This window comes from Lichenostomus cassidix, chromosome 11, assembly GCF_008360975.1.
Source record: "Lichenostomus cassidix isolate B80296 chromosome 11, HeHo_3.0, whole genome shotgun sequence".
Taxonomy (NCBI): domain Eukaryota; kingdom Metazoa; phylum Chordata; class Aves; order Passeriformes; family Meliphagidae; genus Lichenostomus; species Lichenostomus cassidix.
In genome coordinates, this window is record NC_139492.1 from 13,720,952 (window position 1) to 13,744,491 (window position 23,540).

The following is a 23,540-nucleotide window of genomic DNA, read 5'->3' on the forward strand; positions in this document are numbered from 1 at the left end:
AGCGCGGCGCGGCTCTTCCTCGGAGCTGGCCAATGGGGTGCGCGCGGCGCGGCGGCGGGGCGGGGCGGCGCGCGGCGCAGTCACATGACGGGGCGGCGCTGGCGGGGGCGGCGGCGGCGCGACCATGGTGAGGGGCAGCGCTGAGGGGCCGCGGGGCACCGGGAGCCCCGGCTGCGGGCGGGGCGCGGCGGGACCCAGGGCTCCTATGCCCGACGGACGGGCTCGGCCCGGGCCCGGGGCAGCGCCGGGAGCGGCCGCGTTGGGCCGGCGGCGCGGCGGGCCCGGCCGGGTGCGGGGCTGCAACGGGCGCGGAGGCCGCACGGTCCGGCCCGGGCGGGGCTGAGGTGCGGGCCGGGCCCGTTGTGTCGGCGGTAACGCTGCCCGCGGCCTGGGCCGGGTCCCCGCCTCGCTGGGTGCAGCCCATTTGCTCGTAGCGGCGCGGGGGAAGGCGGTGTTTTGGCCGGGGAGCCGCGGCCGCACCGGCGGTCGGAGTTTCGGTGTGTCTTGCCGTGCTCCCTGTGCTGAAGCCGGGGCTGTGTCACTGCCGGTGCTGTGCACATGTGCCGCGGCTGTCCGCCTGGCAGCTTGCGCTCCACTCCCTCCTGACCCTCCGAGATTGCTGTCGTAGGCTTCCCGAGTAAACTTCCTTTCTTTTCCGGCAGAAGAGATGGCTTTGCGTTGGTGGGCACAGCTCATTAGCGCTCTTTGCCGCAAATCTTGGTGTTTTGTTCGGCAGGGAGGCAGCGAGGTGACGGTCAGCCTCCTCTCGCAGGCACTTAGCAATAGGGCAAGAGGGCATATCTTAAGGTGTGCTAGGGGAGGTTCAAGCTGGACATTGGGAGGAGTTTATTCACAAAAGGGGTGATGAGACATTGGAATGGACTGCCCAGGGAGGTGGTGGAATCGTGGTTCCTTTCCAACCTCATTCATTCTGTGAAACCTGAAATTTCCGCATGGAAATGATGCGTAATGAGAAATGCTTTTCAGTCCTCAAGGAAAATAAGGGGACGATCAAGTTTCCTACTAAAATACCAATGTCTTTAATGTGCTTTCGGTGGTATATTCAATAAAATTTTAAGCAGCACTTGCTGTAACCACCACAATATGTAAATAGCCTAAGTGTGGTATGTAAACACTACTAACAGTTTATAGATAGTGAGGCAGAAAATAATTGAATTCTTTGTAAAGAAGATATTCCGCAGTTCTTAGGCTTTTGGAACAGACTTCCTTTTAAAAGTTATCTGTATGTTGGTATCTGTATCTGTTGGGGGGAGGAGTGCAAAGCCTGTAGTGTTAATTGAAAGAAGAATATTAAATACTGAATTGGGTGATGAGAAGTGCTAAATCTATATAGACACCATTCTCTGTCCCCCACACAAATATTTTGTGGTAGTCATTAATGGAGAAATGAAACAATGTTTGCCATTTCCATGGGAACTGCCCAGAGACTTGTCTGGTCTTGCGGCTTCTTTCTAAGAATAGCTGGTGTCAGATGATTCCAAAAAAATAAAGATACAGATGTTAAACATGGGATAATCACAGCTGTTAAACATGGGATAATTCCCTCTACCCCGTTAGGCTCCCTGTGATTTCCTGTGGCTGAGCTTGGTTTAAACCTTGAAGCTGAATGCTTAAGTACCTTTAACATTACTTGTTTTAAGAGGGCTCTGGCTGGTTTTGATCATACCCTTAATAAAAAGTCCATCTCTTTAATACTTAATAGATCTTGTGGCTTCCTGTGGCAGTGAGTACCAGTTTCAACACGTGAAAAATGCTTTCATTTCTCTGGTATATCTCTGAGCTCCTATACCGTGAGGTATAATAAAAGTTCTGGAGTATACAGTGTTGCGGAGAAATGCTTCCTGTATGGTATCAAATGGTTATGCTTTTTTTTTTTTTTTTTTGATAATTCCTTCAGTATGTTACCCAGCAGTGCACTGTGTGCACCCAGGCTGCAGCTGTAGGCTGGCAGTGTCCTGATCTGTAGCTCACCCATCCTCTCTCTTGGGTAGCAGTAATTTGAAATGTCTCAGCAGTGATGCGTTGGCAGGTAGTCTTTATAACATCCAGCTGGGAGGAGGCAGGAAAACCTCCTTGGGTAAATGTCATTTGTTGTGGTATTCAATGCAAGCATGTGAGCAAACAGAAGGAAGTGTCATGTAGAACAGGCTGTGAGCACATTAGTTTACTAAAGAAAAGGAGTTTTGGAGATTAGATCAAAATGCACTTTAGAATGGAATGGAAGAAAAACCTTTAACTCATTATTATTTATACTCTGCATGCAGCTTAAGACACCTTTGTGTCAGAACACGAGCTTTCAAGCTTCCTTGAACTCTGCTCTCTCTCAGTACTGTGTCATTTTTGAGTACTGCAAGGTACCAGGTTTTGAAGTGGAATAAGTCAGCACATTGGTTATTATTTTGGGCCATCTCTAGAGTGCAGCTCAGTGTCAAATACGGAACTAAAAATCAACCTCATGAAACTGTCAGAAGATGAGTAAATCTTGCACAGTAGATGCTGTGTTCAGTTTGTATGTTCAGGACTAATTACTGCTATGAGGATAGGCATGATCCAGAATAATATTTGCTGCTGCAATAATACAGTTCCCTAATTGTTATCTGCAGGATGACTTGTGCTAGCCACTCCGGTCAGCATGTTTCAAGCTGGTTTGGGTTTAAAAAAATTGTTTTCCAAGGCAACTTGCAGTTTACTAGCTTGCAGTTTACTAGCTTACAGTTTATTTTTTATTAAAAGAAAAAAAAACAAAGAAACAAAACCTGAAAGGAACAAAAAAAAGCACACCAAAAGCCAGCTTTCCTCACTCCCGTCCAAACTGGTTTGCTCTGAGTTTTGACTTCCATAACTTGTATGTGGTAACTTAAGCTAGCCCTGTCTTCAAAGCTAGCAAAAGGCTTTTGTCTCTTGTGCAGAAACTGCTGGTGCAGCTGGGAGAGGCAGTTCTCTGTCCCTTCTTCACTGCTCACTTGCTTCCTTGTCATTTCAGAGGAAGAAATGAGTAAAGCAGAAAACTCTTCACATCAGCTGTCCATTTTTCCTTGAACATTTGCAGCGTTTCTGGTGTGGGATAGCTCAGACATTTCTAAAGTCTAAATGGCTGCATAATTGCTGTAAATTGCTTTTCTAGTGTTCATGCAGGGGTTTGTACCTTACTGTACATGTAGTTGACAGGGCAGGCTATTCTATGCCTCAGTTACAGAGTGCTGCTGCTTTTTCCCCAGTGTCCAAGCGTCTTCTACGTCAAAACCTTATGTTTAAGATTGAGTTTGGTAGATGGGCATAGGACTCCGCAGTTGCTTTTTTGATGAAATGACACTTGAAAATACCACCTTATATTGCTAGGTTAGTAATTTAAGTGGAAGACACAGGACATAAACAGCTTTATTCAACATGAAATCTGACAGAACTGTGTTCTGATTCAGCGAATGTCACTGGGAGGCTTTTGGCATATGTTCTCTTTACTTCACTTGCCTTTTGTCACCACATCCTCAAGCTTCAGGTATGTGTTAGCAGGATATGTGTGTCTTAATGTGATCTTGTGTATCACTTGATAATAACCAAGTTATGATTGGGAACCCCTACAGTTCTAAAGCACAAAGTAGCTTGCCTTCTGAAGTTGGAAGAAAAGGGTAAACTGGTAAATATTCAGACTTTGAAAAGTAAAAGTCGGAACTTGTTCGGTAGTGCTGCTGTTAAGATGTTTTCTATTCCTACAGAAGTAAAGCTGCTACAAATAACCCCTCAAGTAACACAACTGCTTCTGTTGCATGCTTTTGACAGTAGTGTAGGTTATTTTGCTACCCGTGCCACTCTAAAATGCTACAGTTGTCTTTTCTTCAGATGTGAAGTGCAGTGCCCTGGTAGTAAAGACATCTTTGTTTAGACTGATCATCTTCTCAGTCTTCAAACTGGCACAGATACAAATTGAATTTTCCTCTTAATTGTCTGTGTTTTGAGGAGATACTGAAGAAATAAGTTAATATCTTGTATTAACATGAAAATGCTTCTGTTGATGAATTCAGTCATGTACTTTGTACGGACCCAGTGTTGATTATAGTGTGGGGCCTGCCTGTTCAAATTTAGAGCAGATATGGAAGTATTCTCTGTCTTTTGTTAATGCAGACCGAGTTTGATGTCAAGCTGACTCTGGTTCACTATAAATGAATGAAATTCCAATTTTTCCCCAACTGCTGCTGAACTACAGTGGTTAAAGTTGTGTAAGAAGATACAGATGTATCTGCTGAGCTCATAGCTGCTATCATGAAAAGCATAGTCCCTTGTTGTAGCCGTAATGCTATAACCAGCATTTTTGCACACCAAAAGTAAGGAAACCAATGCATATGGACTTAGCCAAATAATTCTTGGGGTTGTGGCAAATAAGTGTATGTTTCAATAAATGTTTTAGCTTGGTGTTGCTGTTAAAAAGCCTTTTCTTAGCCCTGCTTGCAGTGTTTATATGGTTTTAGGCTGAACCAGGTGAATGGTAATCTATTAATCAGCTGTGGTTGTCTTACAGTTTATTTGATGGTTTACAGCCTAACGTGCTCTCCCAGCACTATCTGGCCCTGTGAACAGCTGGGGATGGTAGAGCAGGGCTGGTAGCTGTGTAAACTTAATGCCCATCAGGAGAAGGGAGCTTAGGAAGCTGTGGTTAGTGTTAGCATTGCTGCATTGTTCCTAGCTGTGCTTTAATAGAGATTTGATGTGGTCAGAGCATATGGCAGTCAGCTCAGTAGTGATTTATTTTCTCTAAAGCACTGGTATGGGTTCAGGGGACTGTAGAGTGTAACCAATGTTCTGGCATAGACATACTTCAGCAATGTTCTAATATTGATTACTGCACACTAGTCCCAGCACTGTCATTTTATGTTCCTTAAAAGTCTGATGTGCCATTGAATAATTAAAGCTTAGGAATTACAGCAAACTTCTGCTGGCAGAACGTACTTGTTCACAGTTTGAGGTTGTCTAAGGGTTTGTAACTATTGAATTGCCTGGGAAATAGGATCATCTAGTCATGGTTGTTGCTTTTTCCTTATGCTTAAATCATTTTTGGAAGACCTGCACATTGATTAATTACATATAGAGAGAACTTTGTAAGAGGTGTAGTCATTCTAATTAGCAGAAATGGCTTTTTCTGTTGACTAAATCTACTTAATTCGTTACTGTGCATAGTTGAAATATTACTGACGCACACAGAGTCACTGAAGGGTTGGTTGGAAGGAACCTTTTTCTCAGACATCTTCCTTGAAGCAGGTTTGTCACCCGTGTTGGGTCAGATCAGCCTTGGTTTTGTTCAGCTGGGTGATTGAGAAGCTTCAAGAACAGAGTTTCACTGGCTATTAGGGCCTCATCAAGGCACTCTGTTTTTTGGATGTGGGAAAGGATAGTGGGTGGATTTCAACCACAGAATAAGAATCCAGTTAAATATGGGAAATAACAGGTGTGTGAAGTGCTGTATAACCATTAAATTAGTGTTAAACTAAAACTTCTTTGTTTTAATGAGGGCCACAATTTTAATCTTGTTCCTCAAAATATACTTCTGGGTACTCCACGCATGGGGCATGTGGGAGTTGGTACTGGAGACAGTTCTTAAAAACATTAGGGTCATGTAATTCATGGCCTTCCAGCTTGTTACTGAAACACAGTTAAAAAGAAGAGACTAGGGACCTTCTGAGCACTGTGGATGAAGGGAACAAGTATAAATAGCTGAATTTACTGAAGCTGAAGGCTCAGAGAACCTGCTGTGCAAATCACTATATGCTTGGTATTTGTCAAGAGTAGAGAAGATGTAGCTGAGACACTACATCAGTGCTTTTCATCTCCAGCAGTATTTTTTGGAGGGACCGTCTGAGAACAAATGGCAAGATTGAGAGAGGTGGAGATGGTCTAATGAGGTGTTAAATGCTGGTTCTGACCAAGAGATGGATGCCAGTGTTTCCTTGTAAGATGTTAGGAGGAAGGCTGGGTGCAAGTGGGGACAGCATTAGGGCTTCTTGTCTAAGTAAATTTCAACATCTGAGCAAATAACTTAAAGATGCTCGTAGAAACTTTAGGCTATCTCGTTATTCTGGTAGAGGGAAGGGAGCAGCTGGAGTAGAAGGCCTGTTATAGCTGGGTTGAGGGGAAATCTAACAAGGTAAGCAATGGATTTATTTAAGATTTTAAGAAAATGCAGTCTGAACCTTGGAAAGTCAAAAGATGGTGAACGTTTCAGTTGAAGGCATAGAATGTGCCTTTGTGAGAGGGAGCAAGAGATTCACTCTGATAATGTGACTAGGACAAGGAGACATGAGGAGTTGTTGTTTCTCTTCAGCTTTCTATTGCCTTATCCAAGTAGCTTCTACCTTCTGGAATGCACGAACTGTACTTTATCCTTTGCTTATCTGAAACTTGTCCTGAATAGAATGGCATGGCTCAGATAGCAGTTGAGAACTTGAGCCTCGTGAGCACAGAAATCATCAGTGCAGTTGCAGTGTGTGGTCTGGGCATTGCTTTCAAGCTCTGTGGACAGAAGTAACAACAGTGCTTCCTCTCAGCATAGTCGTGTCTTTGCATTCTCTTGGAGCTTTTCTTCCCAGATGCTTACCCTGGATTCTTGACCTCTAAATGTTGGAAAGGGACAGTTGACCCTCCTCTGCCCCCATGACTCTGCTCTCCAAGAAGCATTGGTGTTCACAAGCTAGCTGCAACCCCCTCTCAGGTTTTTGCAGAGCATTTGAACTTTCTGCCTTACATGTCACACAACTATTTCTGACAGCTCTTGAGTGGTCACACTGCAGTGTCACTTGCTGTGCATTCTAAAGTGTGGGAACCCAGTTTTAGTCAAGTCGTAAACAACTTCATAAATATAATCTAATTCTGTTTTGTTTGGTTTTTATTTCCTCCAGCCAACAACACAGCAATCTCCTCAGGATGAACAGGAAAAACTCCTGGATGAAGCCATTCAGGCTGTGAAGGTGCAGTCGTTCCAGATGAAGAGATGCTTGGTAAGAGTGTGACTTGAAAATGCAATGAAGCTTCTTGTCTGCTAGGAATAAAATAGTAAATCAATACCAATCTCTAATGCTGTGAGGAAAATTAACCCTTTATGCATTTTTGTGCCAGTGGCTTTGCCAATAAATGAGGCAGCTGCTCATTGAGAGTGAGCCTTGGATATTCTTTGAATAGGTCCTCCTGATTTTGCTCCAGTATTTGACAAGATAAGTTAAAAATGTACCTTTATAATTTATGTGCTTGCATTTAAATAAACCTAAACTGGACTTTATTATGAGATTATATTTAAGTCCACCATTCTGTTGTTTTTTTCATGTAGCCTTTTCTTGGTGTTACTGTCAGACTGAGAGGCTGCTGATGAATTACCTGCTGCATAGGATCAATTTTGTAGTGATTAACTGTCGACTGATGTGTGAATTCTTCTGTGACTGGAAAACACCACTGGCTAGTGTTGTGCTGAGATTTTTATCTTGGAGTGGTAGCCAATTCAGGCAGATTATGTAATCACACATAGCTTTCTTGGGTTTGAGAAGCCTCTATTTTTATTTGGAGAAACTGCATAAAGTTGCAATGGAAACTTAAATATTCCCATATGTTTTCATGTGGTTAGCCAAGCTAACTTTGTTTGCAGCCAAATGACAGTTGTAATAAATGTAACACCTCTTCCAGTTTTGTACTCAATGGAATGCTTTTGAAATCCTTAAGTAGCTGCAGATGAGCTTTTCACTTCTATCTGTGATTGACAGTATAAATATACTAAGTGGATCACACTAACAGTTCTTTTTTTCCTCCCTCAAAACTTAACTGCTCCTGCTTAGGGTGGGTTGCTCAAGTCTGTCTAGGTGGTAGATTAGAGGTTCATGGTCGTATCCTGTGATGCCAGCTGATTAAATGCATCAGAAGTGTAAGTTAGATGCAGGCTAGTAAGAGGTGGCTTTCAGTGAGTTGTTTTTCGTGGGTGAGAAGTAGGGGAAGGTGATGGTGACAGTGTGTATTGTCTGTCTCCCAGAGGTTTGTAAGAGATCTGTGGGATGTTTGAGCTCTGAGCAAAGCAACAGACCAGATTTGGAGGAGGCAAATGTGTTCTGCTTAGCGTGCTGGATAGAGTCTGAGTGTTGGATGGTGATTGCTGCATAAGCAGAATGATTTTAGATTTTTCTACCATTAGTATTGCAATTTATTACTGTAGCTCTGTCTTCAGATGCATCTTCTTACCACCTTCAGGTGTAATATTCCACTTAGCATGGATGGTGTAGTGTAAGCTAGATACTAAATGACTTGTTTTTGTTCTTTTTTAAGATTAAAAAATCCTACACTTGCCTAGTGTCATTTTTAACAGGCTGTTCTCTATTTCTTCCTCTGAAGGACAAGAACAAGCTCATGGATGCTCTGAAACATGCTTCCAACATGCTTGGGGAGCTGCGGACTTCTATGTTATCTCCAAAGAGCTATTATGAGCTCTGTATCCTTTCAAGGGGAAACTAATAGTTGAAATGGCGAATGTTGAATTTGGAATGGGATGTTCATCTGGTTGTTTTTGATACAATGGTATCTTGTGTCAGTTATTTATTAGCACTTTTCTCATCTGTATTCAATTATGTGTATATATTGCAGGAGAATATACACTTTGCTCACTGTATAGGTTTGTTTTTTCTCTTTGGTATAAAGCAGCTCTTTATTGTCTTTCATAACTTTATCTGGGAGGTTTCAGGAGTCTAGCTCTAAAAAATATCAGGTCTGTGAAACAGCTCTTTTATTCCCAGTTTTGTTCCCTTTTCTAAAATGCTAAAAATTGATTGAAGGTTTGGGATTATATTTGCACATTTGTCCCAATAGCGATTACTGGTTCAGATGTACTGCCTGCCTGGGTATGTTTGTGTTTGGTAGAGCATCTTTCTTTCTTGGTGTGAATGAGCAAATGACTATGAAAATATGTTGCAGGCATTCTAATTTAAAATCCTTAACTATGAGAAAAAGACATGGCAATTTCTGATGAGCTACACTACTTGGAAGTCTACCTGACAGATGAATTTGCCAAAGGCAGGAAAGTGGCAGACCTTTATGAGCTAGTACAGTATGCTGGAAATATCATTCCAAGACTGTAAGTGTGACTATGTTGGTGTCTGGCTTTGTTTGCTTTTTTAAATAGTTTTTTGTGCTTTGGTAATCCTGTCAGAATGGAAGAAAGGAACTGTTGCCTTTAAGTGTAATGTTGTTACTTTATGATTTCTTGTTTGACTCTGTGTCTTTTGCAGGTACCTGTTGATAACAGTAGGTGTTGTCTATGTCAAGTCATTTCCACAGTCCAGGAAGGATATTTTGAAAGACCTGGTGGAGATGTGCCGTGGAGTGCAGCATCCTCTCAGAGGCCTCTTTCTTAGAAACTATCTCCTGCAGTGCACCAGGAATATCTTACCAGACGAAGGCGAGCAAGCAGAGTAAGGAAGGATGCACTTTAACTTGATAAAATTTCTGTTAATAGAGCATATTTAGATTTTCTGTGTAACTTTCCTCAGATTTCAGAGAAGTAGATATGCTAGAACTCCATAGACCTGACAGGTGTTTTGTCCATTAAGAATTCCTTTCCAGGACTAAGGTTCCTCACAAGTGAGGATATGAACCTTTCTTATGAACGCAGATCTCCCACCCCACACTTCCTCACCCTCTAACCTTCCTCAAAGTTGTTTGTTCACCCGTGGCTGGAAGGATGAATACCTCTGACAAGCTTTTCTGTTCTTAACCTCCTATCAATTGCAGTGAAGAAACCACTGGAGACATCAGTGACTCGATGGATTTTGTGCTGCTGAACTTTGCTGAGATGAACAAACTCTGGGTGCGAATGCAACACCAGGGCCACAGTCGGGACAGAGAGAAAAGGGAGCGTGAGAGGCAGGAGCTGAGGATCCTTGTAGGAACAAACCTGGTTCGCCTCAGTCAGCTGGAAGGGGTTAATGTGGAGCGATACAAGCAGGTGGGATGTCTCTTCATCCTTCCTGCCTTCTCCCAACACTTTCCAAATAAACTAGTTTGGACTTTCAGATGAGCAGCTGCAAGTGTTAGAGCTGTGCTAAAAGTTCAGTAATCCCAGTGCTTCTCAAGCTCTTGACCTAAGGAAAAGTTCTGAATACTGATGAAGGTATACAGCATGTTTTGAGGTTAAGGACATCATCCACGCATTTTCCTTTGTCTGTAACAGTGACAAGAAATTCTAAAACATTCCTGCCCAGTTCCTATTTTCCTTGCAGAGTAATGGGCTGGTGTAAGAGATGTGTACACATCCAGTGTTCTGGGATAGACCTCACAAGTTGTGAGGCTGTGCTTCCCAAAGCATTCAAGAGAACTGTTATTGTGTGAAATTACAATGAAGGAAATGTATTATTTACAAGTCCCTTGTAAGTTCTACCATACAGCTGCTGAAAACAGCTTTGAGTAGTGCTGCTGAGACCCTGAGTATGTGCCAGCAAAGTCAGTATCAGTGACTTATGAAATCAAAGCTTGCATAATGTATGAAAGGGACAGACTTCTGAGATGAGTGGATGTTTGGTTTTTTCCCACTGAAGGATGGAACTGCAGAAAAATGGGACTTTTTATCTGAAAGCCTTTATGTAGAGAATCAGCTGAGAACTGTTAGAAATTCTGCTCTGCTCGGATTAAATGCATGTGTGAATATAAACTTTGAAGGTAATTGTAAAATCACTGCAAGACTTTTTTCCCCTATTCTAGATTGTTCTGCCTGGAATACTGGAGCAAGTTGTGAACTGTAGAGATGCTTTAGCTCAGGAGTACCTCATGGAGTGCATCATACAGGTGAGCTGCTTAAATTCAGTTGCAGTGATGGGACACTTGGGACACTTTTATACACTTAGTCAGAGGCAGGCAGCTTTCATATCTTCCTCATGGACTGGAAAACTTCATCACTGGGACTTTTACACAGTGGCTTGTCCTATATTTTTTACCAGATGGGCGGAGTGGAGATGGATCCATTTTGTGCTTCTCTGTTGCAGTACCTTGTAAGCATCTGAGCAGCAGTGCCTGTGCTATGAGGTGTAATAGATAGGTGGCCCTCAAGTTACCCATTTGTCTTACATCTCTTGCTTCATGCATTTACCCAGTCAAGGTCAGCTTCATAGGCCAGAGTGTATTTACTATGTGGCTGTCTGCTTTAGAAATATTCTGTTGCGTTTTACTTCTGTGTAACAATGGGCAAATTCAGTTTATAACTTGATGACTATTGATCTGAAACTTCAGGTTTTCCCAGATGAATTTCACCTCCAAACCCTGAACCCATTTCTCAGAGCCTGTGCTGAGCTGCACCAAAATGTGAATGTGAAAAATATAATTATTGCTTTAATTGACAGGTGAGTGACCAAGGGGGTGGAAATTGGCTCAAAATTAAGTTTGTGTTGTGCACAAGCGGATGATAATTCTTCTATCATTTGAATGTGTTTAATTTCTGATATCACTTCACTGTTTCCATGTCTTTCTATCAGCTGTAATTAAAGCTGTGAAGAATATTATTTCCGTAGCTTCTGCTGTCTGGACTCTGCTTTTGCAGCTTCCAATGAAACCTGCTTTATGGACTGATTAAAAGTTGTAAACAGATTAAGCCAGGAAACAGCCCATTTCGTATTGAGCAGTTTCATGTTTCTGAACTGAAGTGACAGCAATGCCCTGCTTTGACAGCCACATCAGTCATAGGTATCTCTTGAAAACTTGAAGATCATAATGGCTAAATCATGTATCAGGGATACTTTACCTTGCAGGTTTGATCAGAGAAAATAACAATGCTTCTTCAGAAAAGAGCTGGTAGGAAATAGAACTACCTTCTTAATTCATAGGTTGCCACTAAGCATCTTGCCTGTTCTCCCAAAAGCATGTTTTTCCTGTGGAGGTGCTTGCACTGAATGCAGATTTGGGAAGAAATCATAGAATCATTTAGCTTGGAAAAGACCTTTAAGGTCAAACTGAACACAGATTTTCAGTGAGTATCTGCACTTTCTTACTCTGCAGAAAGGAAGTGCACTCACATGGCTCGTCTCAGCCTAAGAAAAAGCCTTGTCCTCTGCATTTGCACACAAACATGCACCTTCATATGTCTGGTCCATGTACCAATGTATGGACTTCAGTTACCATAGGGATCTTGGGTCCCCCTGGCATTCAGCAATGAGTTAGGATTACTGTGTCTTCTCTAATGCCTGGAGAGGACTTGTGTGTATTGAGCATGACAGGTATAACTTAGGATCTTGAATTCTTTATTTACCAAGTCTGTATAGTTTGTTTCCTGCAGGCTATGTCAGATTTATTTGTTCAAGACTTGGTTTTTATTGGATTATCTTTCAGAATTTGTGAGTTTGTCAGAGACACTGTGCTGCCTTTGCTGCCTTCATACAGAGAAGTTCACAGCAGTTCATTGTCTCCTACACTTTGCTGCTGTGACTCAGATTTTTCATAATTTTGTTAGCTATAAAACGATCCCCAAAACTGTAAGCCCCAACCACCACAAAACCCCCAAATCCCAAGAAGTGTTACCTGTAACTGATTTTTGAGACTGTCTGTCTTGAGATTACTTTTAACAGAGTTACAGGATTTTTTGCTAGGCTCTTACATTGGAGTGTGGCAGTGTCATTCTTGTGAGAAGGCTTTCCTTGTGTAGCTTTTGCTGTCGTGTCTAGTTAAAGAACTTAAACTTTGGTATTGCCTCCACAGTAAGTTTTGTGTTCTTACTGTTACAAGCAGTGACCCTCTGTCCTCCCAGACTTAGCACTGCTGTGGTTTGTTGGGCCCCTGAAGGCTTCCAGAAGGCTCTTTGGGCTGTGGGACAAGGGTAGAAAGGTGGCAGCATGATGGTTAGCTTTGTGGTATGGCAGCTTGTGATTTGACTGTAATGTTACTGCAAGTGTTGGAGCATATGAGTGGATCTGTCCTTGGAGTCCATGCATGTAGGGAGGATGTTGCTCTTGTGTTGGAGCTGGTAGCAGCAATGGCCAAGAGTTTCAGTATTGTGTAGCTAAGATGTGAATCTGCCCTGTATAGGTTGTGCCTCTTGGCATTTCTCATCTTTCAAATGGCATTGGATGATTGAATCTGAACATCCAGTGACTGCTGAAGAAGCTTGTGAAAATTTAGTTCTTATTCCTGTGGGGCTTTCCTGCTAAAGGAATCTCTGCAAATAGTCTTGCTGCTTTGGGATCTTTGTTGCCTTACTAAACCATTCATGGCTTTTAATTATGCTGCCATCTGCCTGCAACTTGTTCATACCTTGTAGCATTGCTGGCTTTACACTGAGCTGTTGCCAAGGAAAGCTGCCTTGTCCCTCTGAGAAAAGACAGGGATTGTTCCCGGCTTTAGAAAGTCTGCTTCTTACCACCCTAATCAAATATAAGCATAGTTCAATGTCTTATTTTTCCTGGCAGTGAAGATTTTTGGCACCCTGGGCTTTTCTTATCTGTCTCTCTATTTCAGACCCAGAGTTCATTCAGAATCAAAATTCAGAAACCCTGTAGAAAGAATTAAAAAAAATTTAATGTGATGCCTTTTCGTAAATATTTTTGTAGTTCTTTCTCTAACTCAAGTAGAATCATCTCAATAATTAGAAAGTCAAGATAGCAGTGCTGAGCTTTTAAGCTGCAACTTTGGTAAGGTGTTAGTCTTCCAATAGAGATGCTTTCTATCTTGTATCTCATTTTTGCAGAAATGGTGGTTGGCATGGCTTTCTCCTCTTACAGATAGAAATACCTCTTACCATCTCCTGAATGCTTACTTCCACCCCGCAAAGAAAGTGTTCTTCATGTCTCTATTCTTCTCAGGTTTACTTTGTATTTGTTCTTCAAATAGTGGAAGTCCCAAACATATCAGTCTGTCCTTGGCGACAAAGAATAGTTAAGTCAGCACATTTCTTCCGTGGGTTTTTTTCTGGAGGTTGTTTTGTAGAGAATGCTACTGGCTGTCTAATTTCAGTAATATCCCTGAATGAATGAATGAATGAATGCAGGATATTTGTTCTTCCATCAGCCTACTCTATACCTCTTTATCTGCTGGAAAAAAGGGTACTTGCTTCTAGCTGAAGAACATCAATTATGAAATGTCCTTCCTGTTCCTTCTTTGCCTTGCCTTTTCTGTCAGCACTCTTTTCCAGGACTGATAGTTACCAGGCTCAGTTGCTCATAAGGCTTCTGATGTCCATTAATTTCCTTTTTGCTTGTAATAGAACTTCCAATGTACCTAAAGGACTTGGTTTTTCTGCCAGTACCTCTTTCTGGTCTGTATTTGAGGAGTGGAAAAGCTATCCTGACCAAGCTGCTTTCCTTGCTCTATCACCAGGTTAGCTTTATTTGCACATCGTGAAGATGGACCTGGTATCCCAGCAGATATCAAACTGTTTGACATCTTTTCACAGCAGGTTGCTACTGTTATACAGGTATGCTGGGTAGCCCTGCATGCAGTTTTGGGGGTGTTCTTTTGCAAAGTTCTGTGCTTTTATACCAATTTTGTGCTGTCTTAAATTTCAGTCTCGGCAGGATATGCCCTCAGAGGATGTGGTGTCTTTGCAAGTTTCTCTCATTAACCTGGCTATGAAATGCTACCCAGACCGTGTGGACTATGTTGACAAGGTGTTAGAGACTACTGTGGAAATATTCAACAAACTTAATCTGGAACAGTAAGTGTGTCTTGTATTTTCTTTGGCATAGCAATTAATACCCTAAAGTCAGGCCTTCTGCATTTCACCACATGTGGTGAGATAGCAGAGCCATGCTCTGGATGTGTAAGGTCACTGCTTTAGGACTGAGCTGTACTAGTCATAATAAATTCCTCACTAAGCAAGACTTGCTCACCTGTGCATAAGTTGTGCTGTACAGCCACACAATGTGTGTGCTAAGCTGTGTTTCGGCGTTATCAAGGCATCTCTTACAGCACTCTAGAGTTGTGCTATTGCTGCATTTGCAGCCACACTCTGTTTCTGCTAGCAGCAACTTAAAACATGCATTTGTCTCTGTATGTCCCAAAGAGCAAGATGTTTCTTGTTTTGATACTCTTATTTCCTTTCTCCCTTGCAGCAAGTTGCTTAATTGTTGTTGTTGTACATCTCAGAATTGATCTTCTGAGGCAGACTTTAAACCTGTCTACATGTGTGAACTATTGATTAATTGTGGTTTTTTGCATATATTTTCTTTTAGTATTGCAACAAGCAGTGCTGTTTCAAAGGAGCTGACTAGACTTTTGAAAATCCCTGTTGATACTTACAACAATATCCTGACAGTTCTGAAACTAAAACATTTTCACCCACTCTTTGAATACTTTGATTACGAGTCCAGGAAGAGCATGAGTTGTTACGTGCTTAGCAATGTATTGGATTATAACACAGAAATTGTGTCCCAAGACCAGGTATGATATAAGTTAACTTGAAATTCTAGATATTTGAATGACTGTTCAAAGACCTGAAAACACACACTAAGTGACTTCATGCAGGGCATGCTTTGTTTCCTAGCCTTCATGCCCCTGTATGGCCCTGCCTCCCCTGGCACAGGCTGTATCCCACTTGGTAATTCTTCGTCCCATGTTCCTAAATGTCTTTGCACATGTCATCCTAGAGGCTACTTCTGATCTTACCAAACCTCAGCCTAGGCACTAGTGCTGTTGGGTGTGAACAGAGACTCTGAATCCCCTTGAAGCTAGGTCTACTACCTAAAGAAGGCTACATAGCCTTTGGAGTCCAAATTTCCCATGCGCTGCTGTGCTGTGCTGTTGCACTTGTGCTAGGAGGGACCCTCTTTCAGGATGTAAGGCGCATATGGCTAAAGCATAACCACTATGAGTGTAAAGGTGTTCCCAATTGCTGGCAATTTATGCTTATGGACTACTCTAGTGTAAACAGAACTTATATTGCCTTTAACAGGTTGATGCTATCATGAATTTGGTGTCCACGCTGATCCAGGATCAACCAGATCAGCCCGCTGAAGATCCTGACCCTGAGGACTTTGCTGATGAGCAGAGTCTTGTGGGAAGATTTATTCATCTGCTGCGTTCTGATGACCCTGACCAACAGTACCTGGTTGGTGATTGGTGCTTCTCAATGTCTGTTCTCTGTGAACCATCACAGTTCTTGCATTATTGACTGTACAAGACTTGAGTGAAGCTGGGAGCTGGGGCATCACTGCTCTGGCTTTACAGACTCAATAGAGAACCTTATGTATGACACCTTTACTGCTAGGATGATATGTTGTTTATTTAGAACAAGCAGGTGAAGACTTAAGCATTTATTGATTTAAAGTTTTCATCTCCTGGGATGGCAACTATCCGTATTGGTTTGTGGAATTCTTCATATAACCATCTATCGAAGACACAGCAGGGGCTATTTGGAGTACTGTGCTATTTGCATTCTCTTGGTATCAAAATACACAAAAAACCTCAGAAAATACAGCTTAGTAGGTTTGGCCTCAGGGATTTTAATTTCTCTAAGGATAAGGTCTTCATATAATGTCCTGCTGCTTTATTACAAATGCTCTTCCTCTCAGCATGGTCCATCTTATGTTACATGTTACATGGTCCATCTATAACAGTAGATGTGACATGTCCTTGGAACGTGTGCATCATGGTACTTGTAATGGTTTGAGTTGATCTGTGGTAGCTTTATGTAGCCCTCTGTTGTTAATCTGCTATATGTGGCTTTTGTTTATTTCAAGTTTAAATGACCTCCCTATCTTGAGAAGTGTGTGTTAGGGCAGAGGGCTAGGGATAGTCTGTCTATGCCAAATCCACTGGAGAAGCTGGCAGAAGCTCTGCTGAAGTTGGATGCCACTGCAGATTGCACAGTTAGTTAGCTCAAGTCAGAGTTAGGCCTGCTTAGGCACTACTGGGAAGATACAGTTTGTGCCTGAAATACTTTTGGCTGACTCTCTTCTGAAGTTGCAGCAGCATCACACTGTATAAGCAGTGAGACTAGACCAGCAGGATGAAGTGCAAGCTGTGCATAACATTGCTGGCATTGATTTAGCCTGGCTTTAAGGTCTGGTATAAAAAATTCTTGCTTGAAGTGTAATGGAACTGGTGTAATGGGGAGAAGCATAGCTTTAAGGGCTGTACAGGAATTGGAGACCATTGCGTTTCAGGGCCTGCTGGTCACTGGCTGCATTATTCCTGAGTATTGTGGAGTAAAACAGGAAGGTTTTTTTTTATTTGTTTGGTTGGTTGTTTTTGCTTTTGTTTTTCTAATGGAGAGCAAAGCTTCCCTCAAATGAATGCTGGCACCAAGAAAATTGAGGTTTTTGCCTCAAAAGACTTGACATAGCTAGAGATGTTGAAGCTGTTTCTTCAAAGATTCTGAATGTCAGTCTGTCTTTCTCATCTAACAGTGCTTTGCTTTAATCAGATTGACCTTTAAATGGCATCAAAGGACTTGTCACATCTTTTGGATACAATTCTATGAGCTACTTAACACCTTTTAGTAAAAATGCTTAATAGCTCCCTCCGCATCACAAATGCTTGCATCAAATTTTTCTACAACACAGCAGCAGCAGGAAAATATCCAAGACTATGGGATTTTCAGAGTATCTCACTTTAAATTATGCACTCTGTATGGAAGAGATTTGAAGGGTAAATTCAAACACCCCAGTCAAGGTGTATTAGCCACAGTGGTTAATGCAGTGTACAATGGGTGATTACAGACTTCGGTAAATTCATGTTATTTACATGAATTCTACATCTAATCTAAAAATACATGTAGGGTCAGGCACTGAGCTTCACTGGAGTGCTTGTTTCTGTGAGGAATTCTCTGAGCTCACAGTGCTTCTATTCCAGATCCTCAACACTGCCCGGAAGCACTTTGGGGCAGGGGGCAACCAACGCATTCGTTTCACGCTGCCGCCCTTGGTGTTTGCTGCCTACCAGCTCGCTTTTCGCTACAAACAGAACTCCAAAGTGGTAAGTTCACCTCCAGCTTGCTCTTGGATGCTTGCTTGGCTTTATTTTATTAAAAATGCATTTTGTCTGGCTATGTAAGTATGCTCAGACTTGATACAGTTTTGTTTGGTTTTATTTTCTCAAGGCAGATTTTTGCTTGAGGTACGAATGCTTTCTAATTTAATGAAGATTTTCATCAAGTCATAGTAAATTACTTCAGCACCTGAGAAATTTTGTTTCGCTGCTTTTGTTTATTCATTAAGATGACTGATTATGTGCTTTTACTGGAGGCCAGACAACTGATGGCATGAAACGGATTTAAATCTGGATATTGAAATTCATCCATTTCTAAGTTGTAGCCACACTATTTTAATGTTTCTAAACCTACAAAAAAGCACTTGCTTTAACTTAAACAGTAATTGTAAAAGTGTACGTTAAAATAATGACTGAGCCATTTTGGCTCTTTTCAAGCTTTCTGATTGAGTTAGTTACATTAAATATGTATGTGCTTTATTGTGGGGAAATAAGCTGAAATGCTGGTTGTTAAAATACTCTTCAAAATGAAGTTTTTAAAATTCTCTTCCACTTCCCAGTGCTCCGGACTGAACAGCTCCCCTTAGCTAATTAGGCTTTTGCTCATTTATGTGCAGCCTAAAGTTAGCTGTCCTAACTGCAGTTCAGTGTAGGCTTCTGAGAAAGGTCCTATGAGCTGGTAGGAAAAATGAGTGTGAAATTTTTATAAATGAAAGAAATACTTTGTGCAGACCCATTGAAGCCAACACAGTCCTACTGGGGCACTGGAGTGACTAGAGTGGCATCAGAGGGCAACATTCTGCAGCACTTTTCAGATCTTGGTACAATTTAGATCCGTTTTCCTTGTAGCAATACTCTAGTTCAAGATTTTACTTGTTCTTCTTGTCTAGGATGACAAATGGGAGAAGAAGTGCCAGAAGATCTTCTCGTTTGCTCATCAGACCATCAGTGCTCTGATCAAAGCAGAGCTGGCAGAGCTGCCTCTCCGACTCTTCCTGCAGGGAGCACTGGCTGCAGGAGAGATTGGCTTTGAGAATCACGAAACTGTGGCCTATGAGTTCATGTCCCAGGTGAGTGGCCAACTATTAGAGATGGTGTCTGTGCTGCCTTTAATTTGATTTGGGTAGGTTTGCTGAGCACTGAACCATCCAGTGTGATTAAAACAGCTGAAATGATGGACAGCCAATGCTACTAGGTGGAAACTCCTCATTTCATTCTTGCTTCCCAGGCTGCTGTGGAATTAAGCTCCATTGCTACTGATTTGAATACTCAGTCTGACAACATGTGGTACGTTGCAATGCTGCCTCCTGCTCGTGTAGTTGGCTCACTGGAGGAGTGTAGTTTTCTCAGCATAAAATGCTCCTTCACTGCTTCTGTCTCCAGCTCCTGATATCCAGCTGGTATTGCCCTGACCACAAGCACTCTTTGGAAGTTTTCTAAAATTTGCAGTGTTCACAACTGCCGTGCTGGGCTTTGCAAATTAAAATCCTTGTATTGAAACCTATTATAAACTGCTCTGAAAATCCACTTGAACTTGTAACTTGGTCTTAAGCCTTAGTTGTTGCAAAAACCTTCCCCTCCTACCCATCAGATAAAGAACCAATGTATTCCATGTTACCCATGTTGTAAGCTTTGTCCTAATCTTTTCTCTAGTGCTGCTACTAAATGCATGTTTTTAAACAGAGTTGCTGCCAAGCTCAGCTTTGCTCACTGTGTTGTATCAGCTGCTGTTGTAGCATGGTTCTGAGGATGAGAGCAGCATGGCTATTACGTACTTTCCATTAGAGAAATGGTTCAAGATTTTTCTATTCTCTGAAGATTCTTCATACGTGTAATAGCAGTGCAAGTGCTTTTCTTACCTACTCTGTCATCACTGACCTGCCATCAACTTCTGCTCTGTGGTTTTGTGTGTTTCAAAGAACAAAATCTTCTTCAAGGACTATTTTTGCTGCTGGATGTCTGTATTGGAATAGGTGCTTGAAATGAGGAAAAACCTAATCTTCAGATTATATGTGGGATCACACTTGTTTGCTATGACCACTTAAATATATTTCTTGTAAGACTTACTTCTGGTCTGTGGATTTAACTTGATTTTGACACTCTAAATTAAAGATCTTTTTTTTCCTGCCTGAAGCCTTTAACAAATGCTATGTCAGTAGCAGGTGTGATTTTTTTTTTTTTCTGATGTGTTCTGATTGAGTCTTGCCTTCTCCTTTGTCTAGGCCTTTTCTCTATATGAAGATGAAATCAGTGACTCAAAAGCACAGCTGGCTGCAATCACCTTGATAATTGGGACATTTGAGAGGATGAAGTGCTTCAGTGAGGAGAACCACGAGCCTTTGAGGACTCAGTGTGCACTGGCAGCCTCCAAACTCCTGAAGAAGCCAGACCAGTGCCGAGCTGTGAGCACTTGTGCCCATCTGTTCTGGTCTGGCCGAAACACTGACAAGAATGGAGAGGAGGTAAGACCAAAGTGACAACAGTGGGACACATCCTGCCGCAGTAACGGTTCTGCCTTCCTTCTGTAGATCCTTCTGAAGTAGTTACATCAGTGATGTAAACTTGGTTGGAATTTTTTCTAAAACGTGAGAGTTCTAAAACTCACTGCAGTGTAAACTGCATAAATAAAAAAAAATGGAGAAAACTTTAATTTAAAGGTGGAAGTACCAGGCAAGCTTTTGAGTGTCAACTAGTTTAAGGCTGGTTGAGTGAGCTGCACTATGCATGCATTTATTATATTAGCTCATTTGGCTTGTGAGCTACTAAATTTCCAAATTAAAGATAACAGGTTTTTGAAATACAGGTAAAAAATTTCCTTTGTGTTTTTCAGGGCTTGTCACATAAGCTGTTGTCATTTTAAAGAGCAGCATTTGAAACATATTTTTCAAAGCATGCATTATGGTAAATGTTACAAAATTGACTTAATTGATCTCATAATTGAAGGCTTTCAACAACTGTTCATGTCACTGTGTGATTTAACGAAATCTAATATTGCTGGCAGACAGGCAGGGTAAGCTTTCAATGACAGCTTGCTCTTTGCAGTTTGTGTAGCTTTGTGTTTCTGTGGCAGACCCCCAGGAAATGCTCTGTGTGTGCCAAGGGAAGACATACGGGAGCTCACTAAGGTTCTTTTATTTCTTGTAACTTTGGGGTGTTTCCTTCTAGCTTCACGGAGGAAAAAGAGTGATGGAATGCCTAAAGAAGGCGCTGAAGATAGCAAATCAGTGCATGGACCCTTCTCTGCAAGTCCAGCTTTTCATAGAAATTCTGAATAGATATATCTATTTTTATGAAAAGGAAAATGAGGCGGTGAGTGCAAATCCATTCTCTCTTGCATCTTTTTTAAAGAGCATTTATTTAAGCTCTTCATTCACACTTAGATCACAAATTGCATCTCTTCAGCTTGCCCTGTAGTGTCTCATGAGAGGCACAATTTCTTGTGATAACAGAGGAGTCAGTTCTTGACATGCTAGTAAAACTGTTGGATTGAACTGCATTCTTCTTACATGGGGGAAAATGTTTTCAGTTTAGCTATGAACTTAAATATTGTGAGACTGGTATACCTGAAATACTTTTGGATTAAAACTTACTGGAACTTAGATGAGAAAGTAGTAGGTTTCTAGCTTTAGAGGTACCTAACTTAATGTATACATAAGGGAAAGAAAATTCTTCACAGGTGTTCATGGTCACTGCTGACTATGCCAGGTTGGTGTAAGCTTTAATTTCACAAAATAGATATGACATCAAGTGTAATCAGTTTAAATTGTGTGTGTGTGATCTGAGATAGTTACCTGATGCATCTTTTGTTAGCAGGTAACTAGAAGAGTTATGAAGACTGAAAAAGCTGCTTGGTCAGGATGAGATCAGGAGAGATCAGTGCCTCTCTGATGTCATTGATTGGGAGCAGACATTAAAGAATACCCTGTAGTTCTGAGAGAATTCCTGAAGAAATTTGAGGGATTCACTGACTTTCCAATAACTATTTTCTCACTATAGGAGTGCTCTAGTATAAGAGATGCTGTGTCTGATGGGGATGAAGAAAATGCTTTGAATTTCACAGCACTTGGCAGATGTAAAAATACTCACTGGACACTCTGGTGGTCTGCAGGGCATTTTGTGCCATGTGTTCTGTGTAGTGCTGAACTTCAGCCCATTGGCAGCCATGACTTAACTCTCTAAGAATAATTTAAAATCTGATATTAACATCCTGACTGACTTCTATAAGAAACAATTATCTTAGACTGCATATACCATCTAATTGTGTGTGCCATTGGTTTGAAGCTTTCTAAATTTTTATTGAATACACTGGAGAGAAATGCTGTTTTAAGGGTTACAAAGCTAATTGCTGAAATTTCTCACATTTGCTGGGATGGGGGAATTTCCACAAAACTCTGCAATTGGAAGGGTCTTGTGAGGAACAAGAGAAGGCAGTCCCCAACAGTTTGTTTGCATACAGTCTTACCAGCATTTTGAAGGACTGGCCAAATACAAATAGCCTAAAGACAAGGCTGGTAAAACTAATGTCTATGTCCTTGTACACAGGTGGTGTTGATGACTTCTGCTTTATGTTCTGTAGGTGACAATTCAGGTTTTGAATCAGCTTATACAGAAGATCAGAGAAGACCTCCCAAACCTTGAGTCTACTGAAGAAACAGAACAAATTAACAAACACTTTCACAACACACTGGAGCACTTGCGTCTGAGGAGGGAATCGCCAGAATCTGAGGGGCCAATTTATGAAGGTCTTGTTCTTTAGAAAGACACTCACCTGTTTTCATTTACATACCATATGTTGTTTTTTTTTTTTTTAAGATAGGTTCCTAGGTTGTGCCTTTCAGAAATGTCAATTTAAGTTAACATTCATGTGTCCAGTCTGGCAGTTCAAACACTTGTGTTGAGTACTCTAACAAATTTGAAAGGTTGGACCAGCAACTGCAGGTTTCATCAGTTAGCATGGCTGAGACTTTTTGAAATCCATGTGACATGGTAGGGCTCTTTGGTTCTGATTTCTCTTTTGTCTGTTCACTGTTGCTTCTGTAGCACTAGAGCTCTAAACTGGCAGTGACTGTCAGCTGAAACTGTGTCTGATCCTTACAGAGCATCAGATTTTTGGGATTATTGTATGTCAAATTCTGCTTGTGCTTTTCTTTTAATGCAAGTTAAGACTAAGTGTAATATTTTTCCCTAAAACTAGAATATATTAATGCATGTTTGGAGAGTTTTAAAGTACCATGTTCAAAAACAGAAGTTATATTTTGCATATTAAGGCTCTGTGACATTCAGTGAGGGCCAGTACTGTGCACAGGGCATATTTATCAAGATAATTTTGTTCCAAATAGTATAAAAAAATAGAGAAATTGCAATCTATATAGATATGTATAACCTTCATTACTGTAAATTTAGGGGAAAATGCATTACACAAGTTTATTCAGTATCATGATTTTGCACCAGTGAAACAATAAAGTTGCTATTAACACCTGTTGTTTCATGTCTCTTCAGAGCTCACTGCTGAACCCGAAGCTAATGTTGAACCTTTGGATAAAAGTGAAAGAACTTTGGTAGGGACAGAAAAGTCAAGGCATAGTTAACCTGGCCAAGTT

At 41.4% G+C, this 23,540-nt stretch overlaps 1 protein-coding gene across 1 annotated transcript; it reads left to right on the forward strand.

Moving 5' to 3' along the window:
* Positions 1 to 57: 57 nt before the first annotated feature.
* VPS35 (VPS35 retromer complex component) lies at positions 58 to 23,416 on the forward strand. The gene is made up of 17 exons (XM_085071938.1): positions 58 to 127; positions 6,906 to 7,004; positions 8,377 to 8,473; positions 8,989 to 9,112; positions 9,267 to 9,449; positions 9,769 to 9,982; positions 10,735 to 10,818; positions 11,260 to 11,369; positions 14,332 to 14,428; positions 14,520 to 14,668; positions 15,186 to 15,393; positions 15,905 to 16,060; positions 17,806 to 17,928; positions 18,831 to 19,010; positions 20,163 to 20,402; positions 21,106 to 21,249; positions 22,517 to 23,416. The coding sequence occupies exons 1-17, from the start codon at positions 125 to 127 to the stop codon at positions 22,694 to 22,696; spliced, it is 2,391 nt and encodes a 796-aa protein (XP_084928064.1). The 5' UTR covers positions 58 to 124; the 3' UTR covers positions 22,697 to 23,416.
* Positions 23,417 to 23,540: the final 124 nt, after the last annotated feature.

Bases quoted from the DNA above. Each gene is read 5' to 3' on its own strand.
- VPS35 (XM_085071938.1), top strand. The intron at 7,005-8,376 runs GTAAGAGTGTGA...CTTCCTCTGAAG, and splicing joins TCCAGATGAAGAGATGCTTG to GACAAGAACAAGCTCATGGA. The intron at 14,669-15,185 runs GTAAGTGTGTCT...ATTTTCTTTTAG, and splicing joins AACAAACTTAATCTGGAACA to TATTGCAACAAGCAGTGCTG.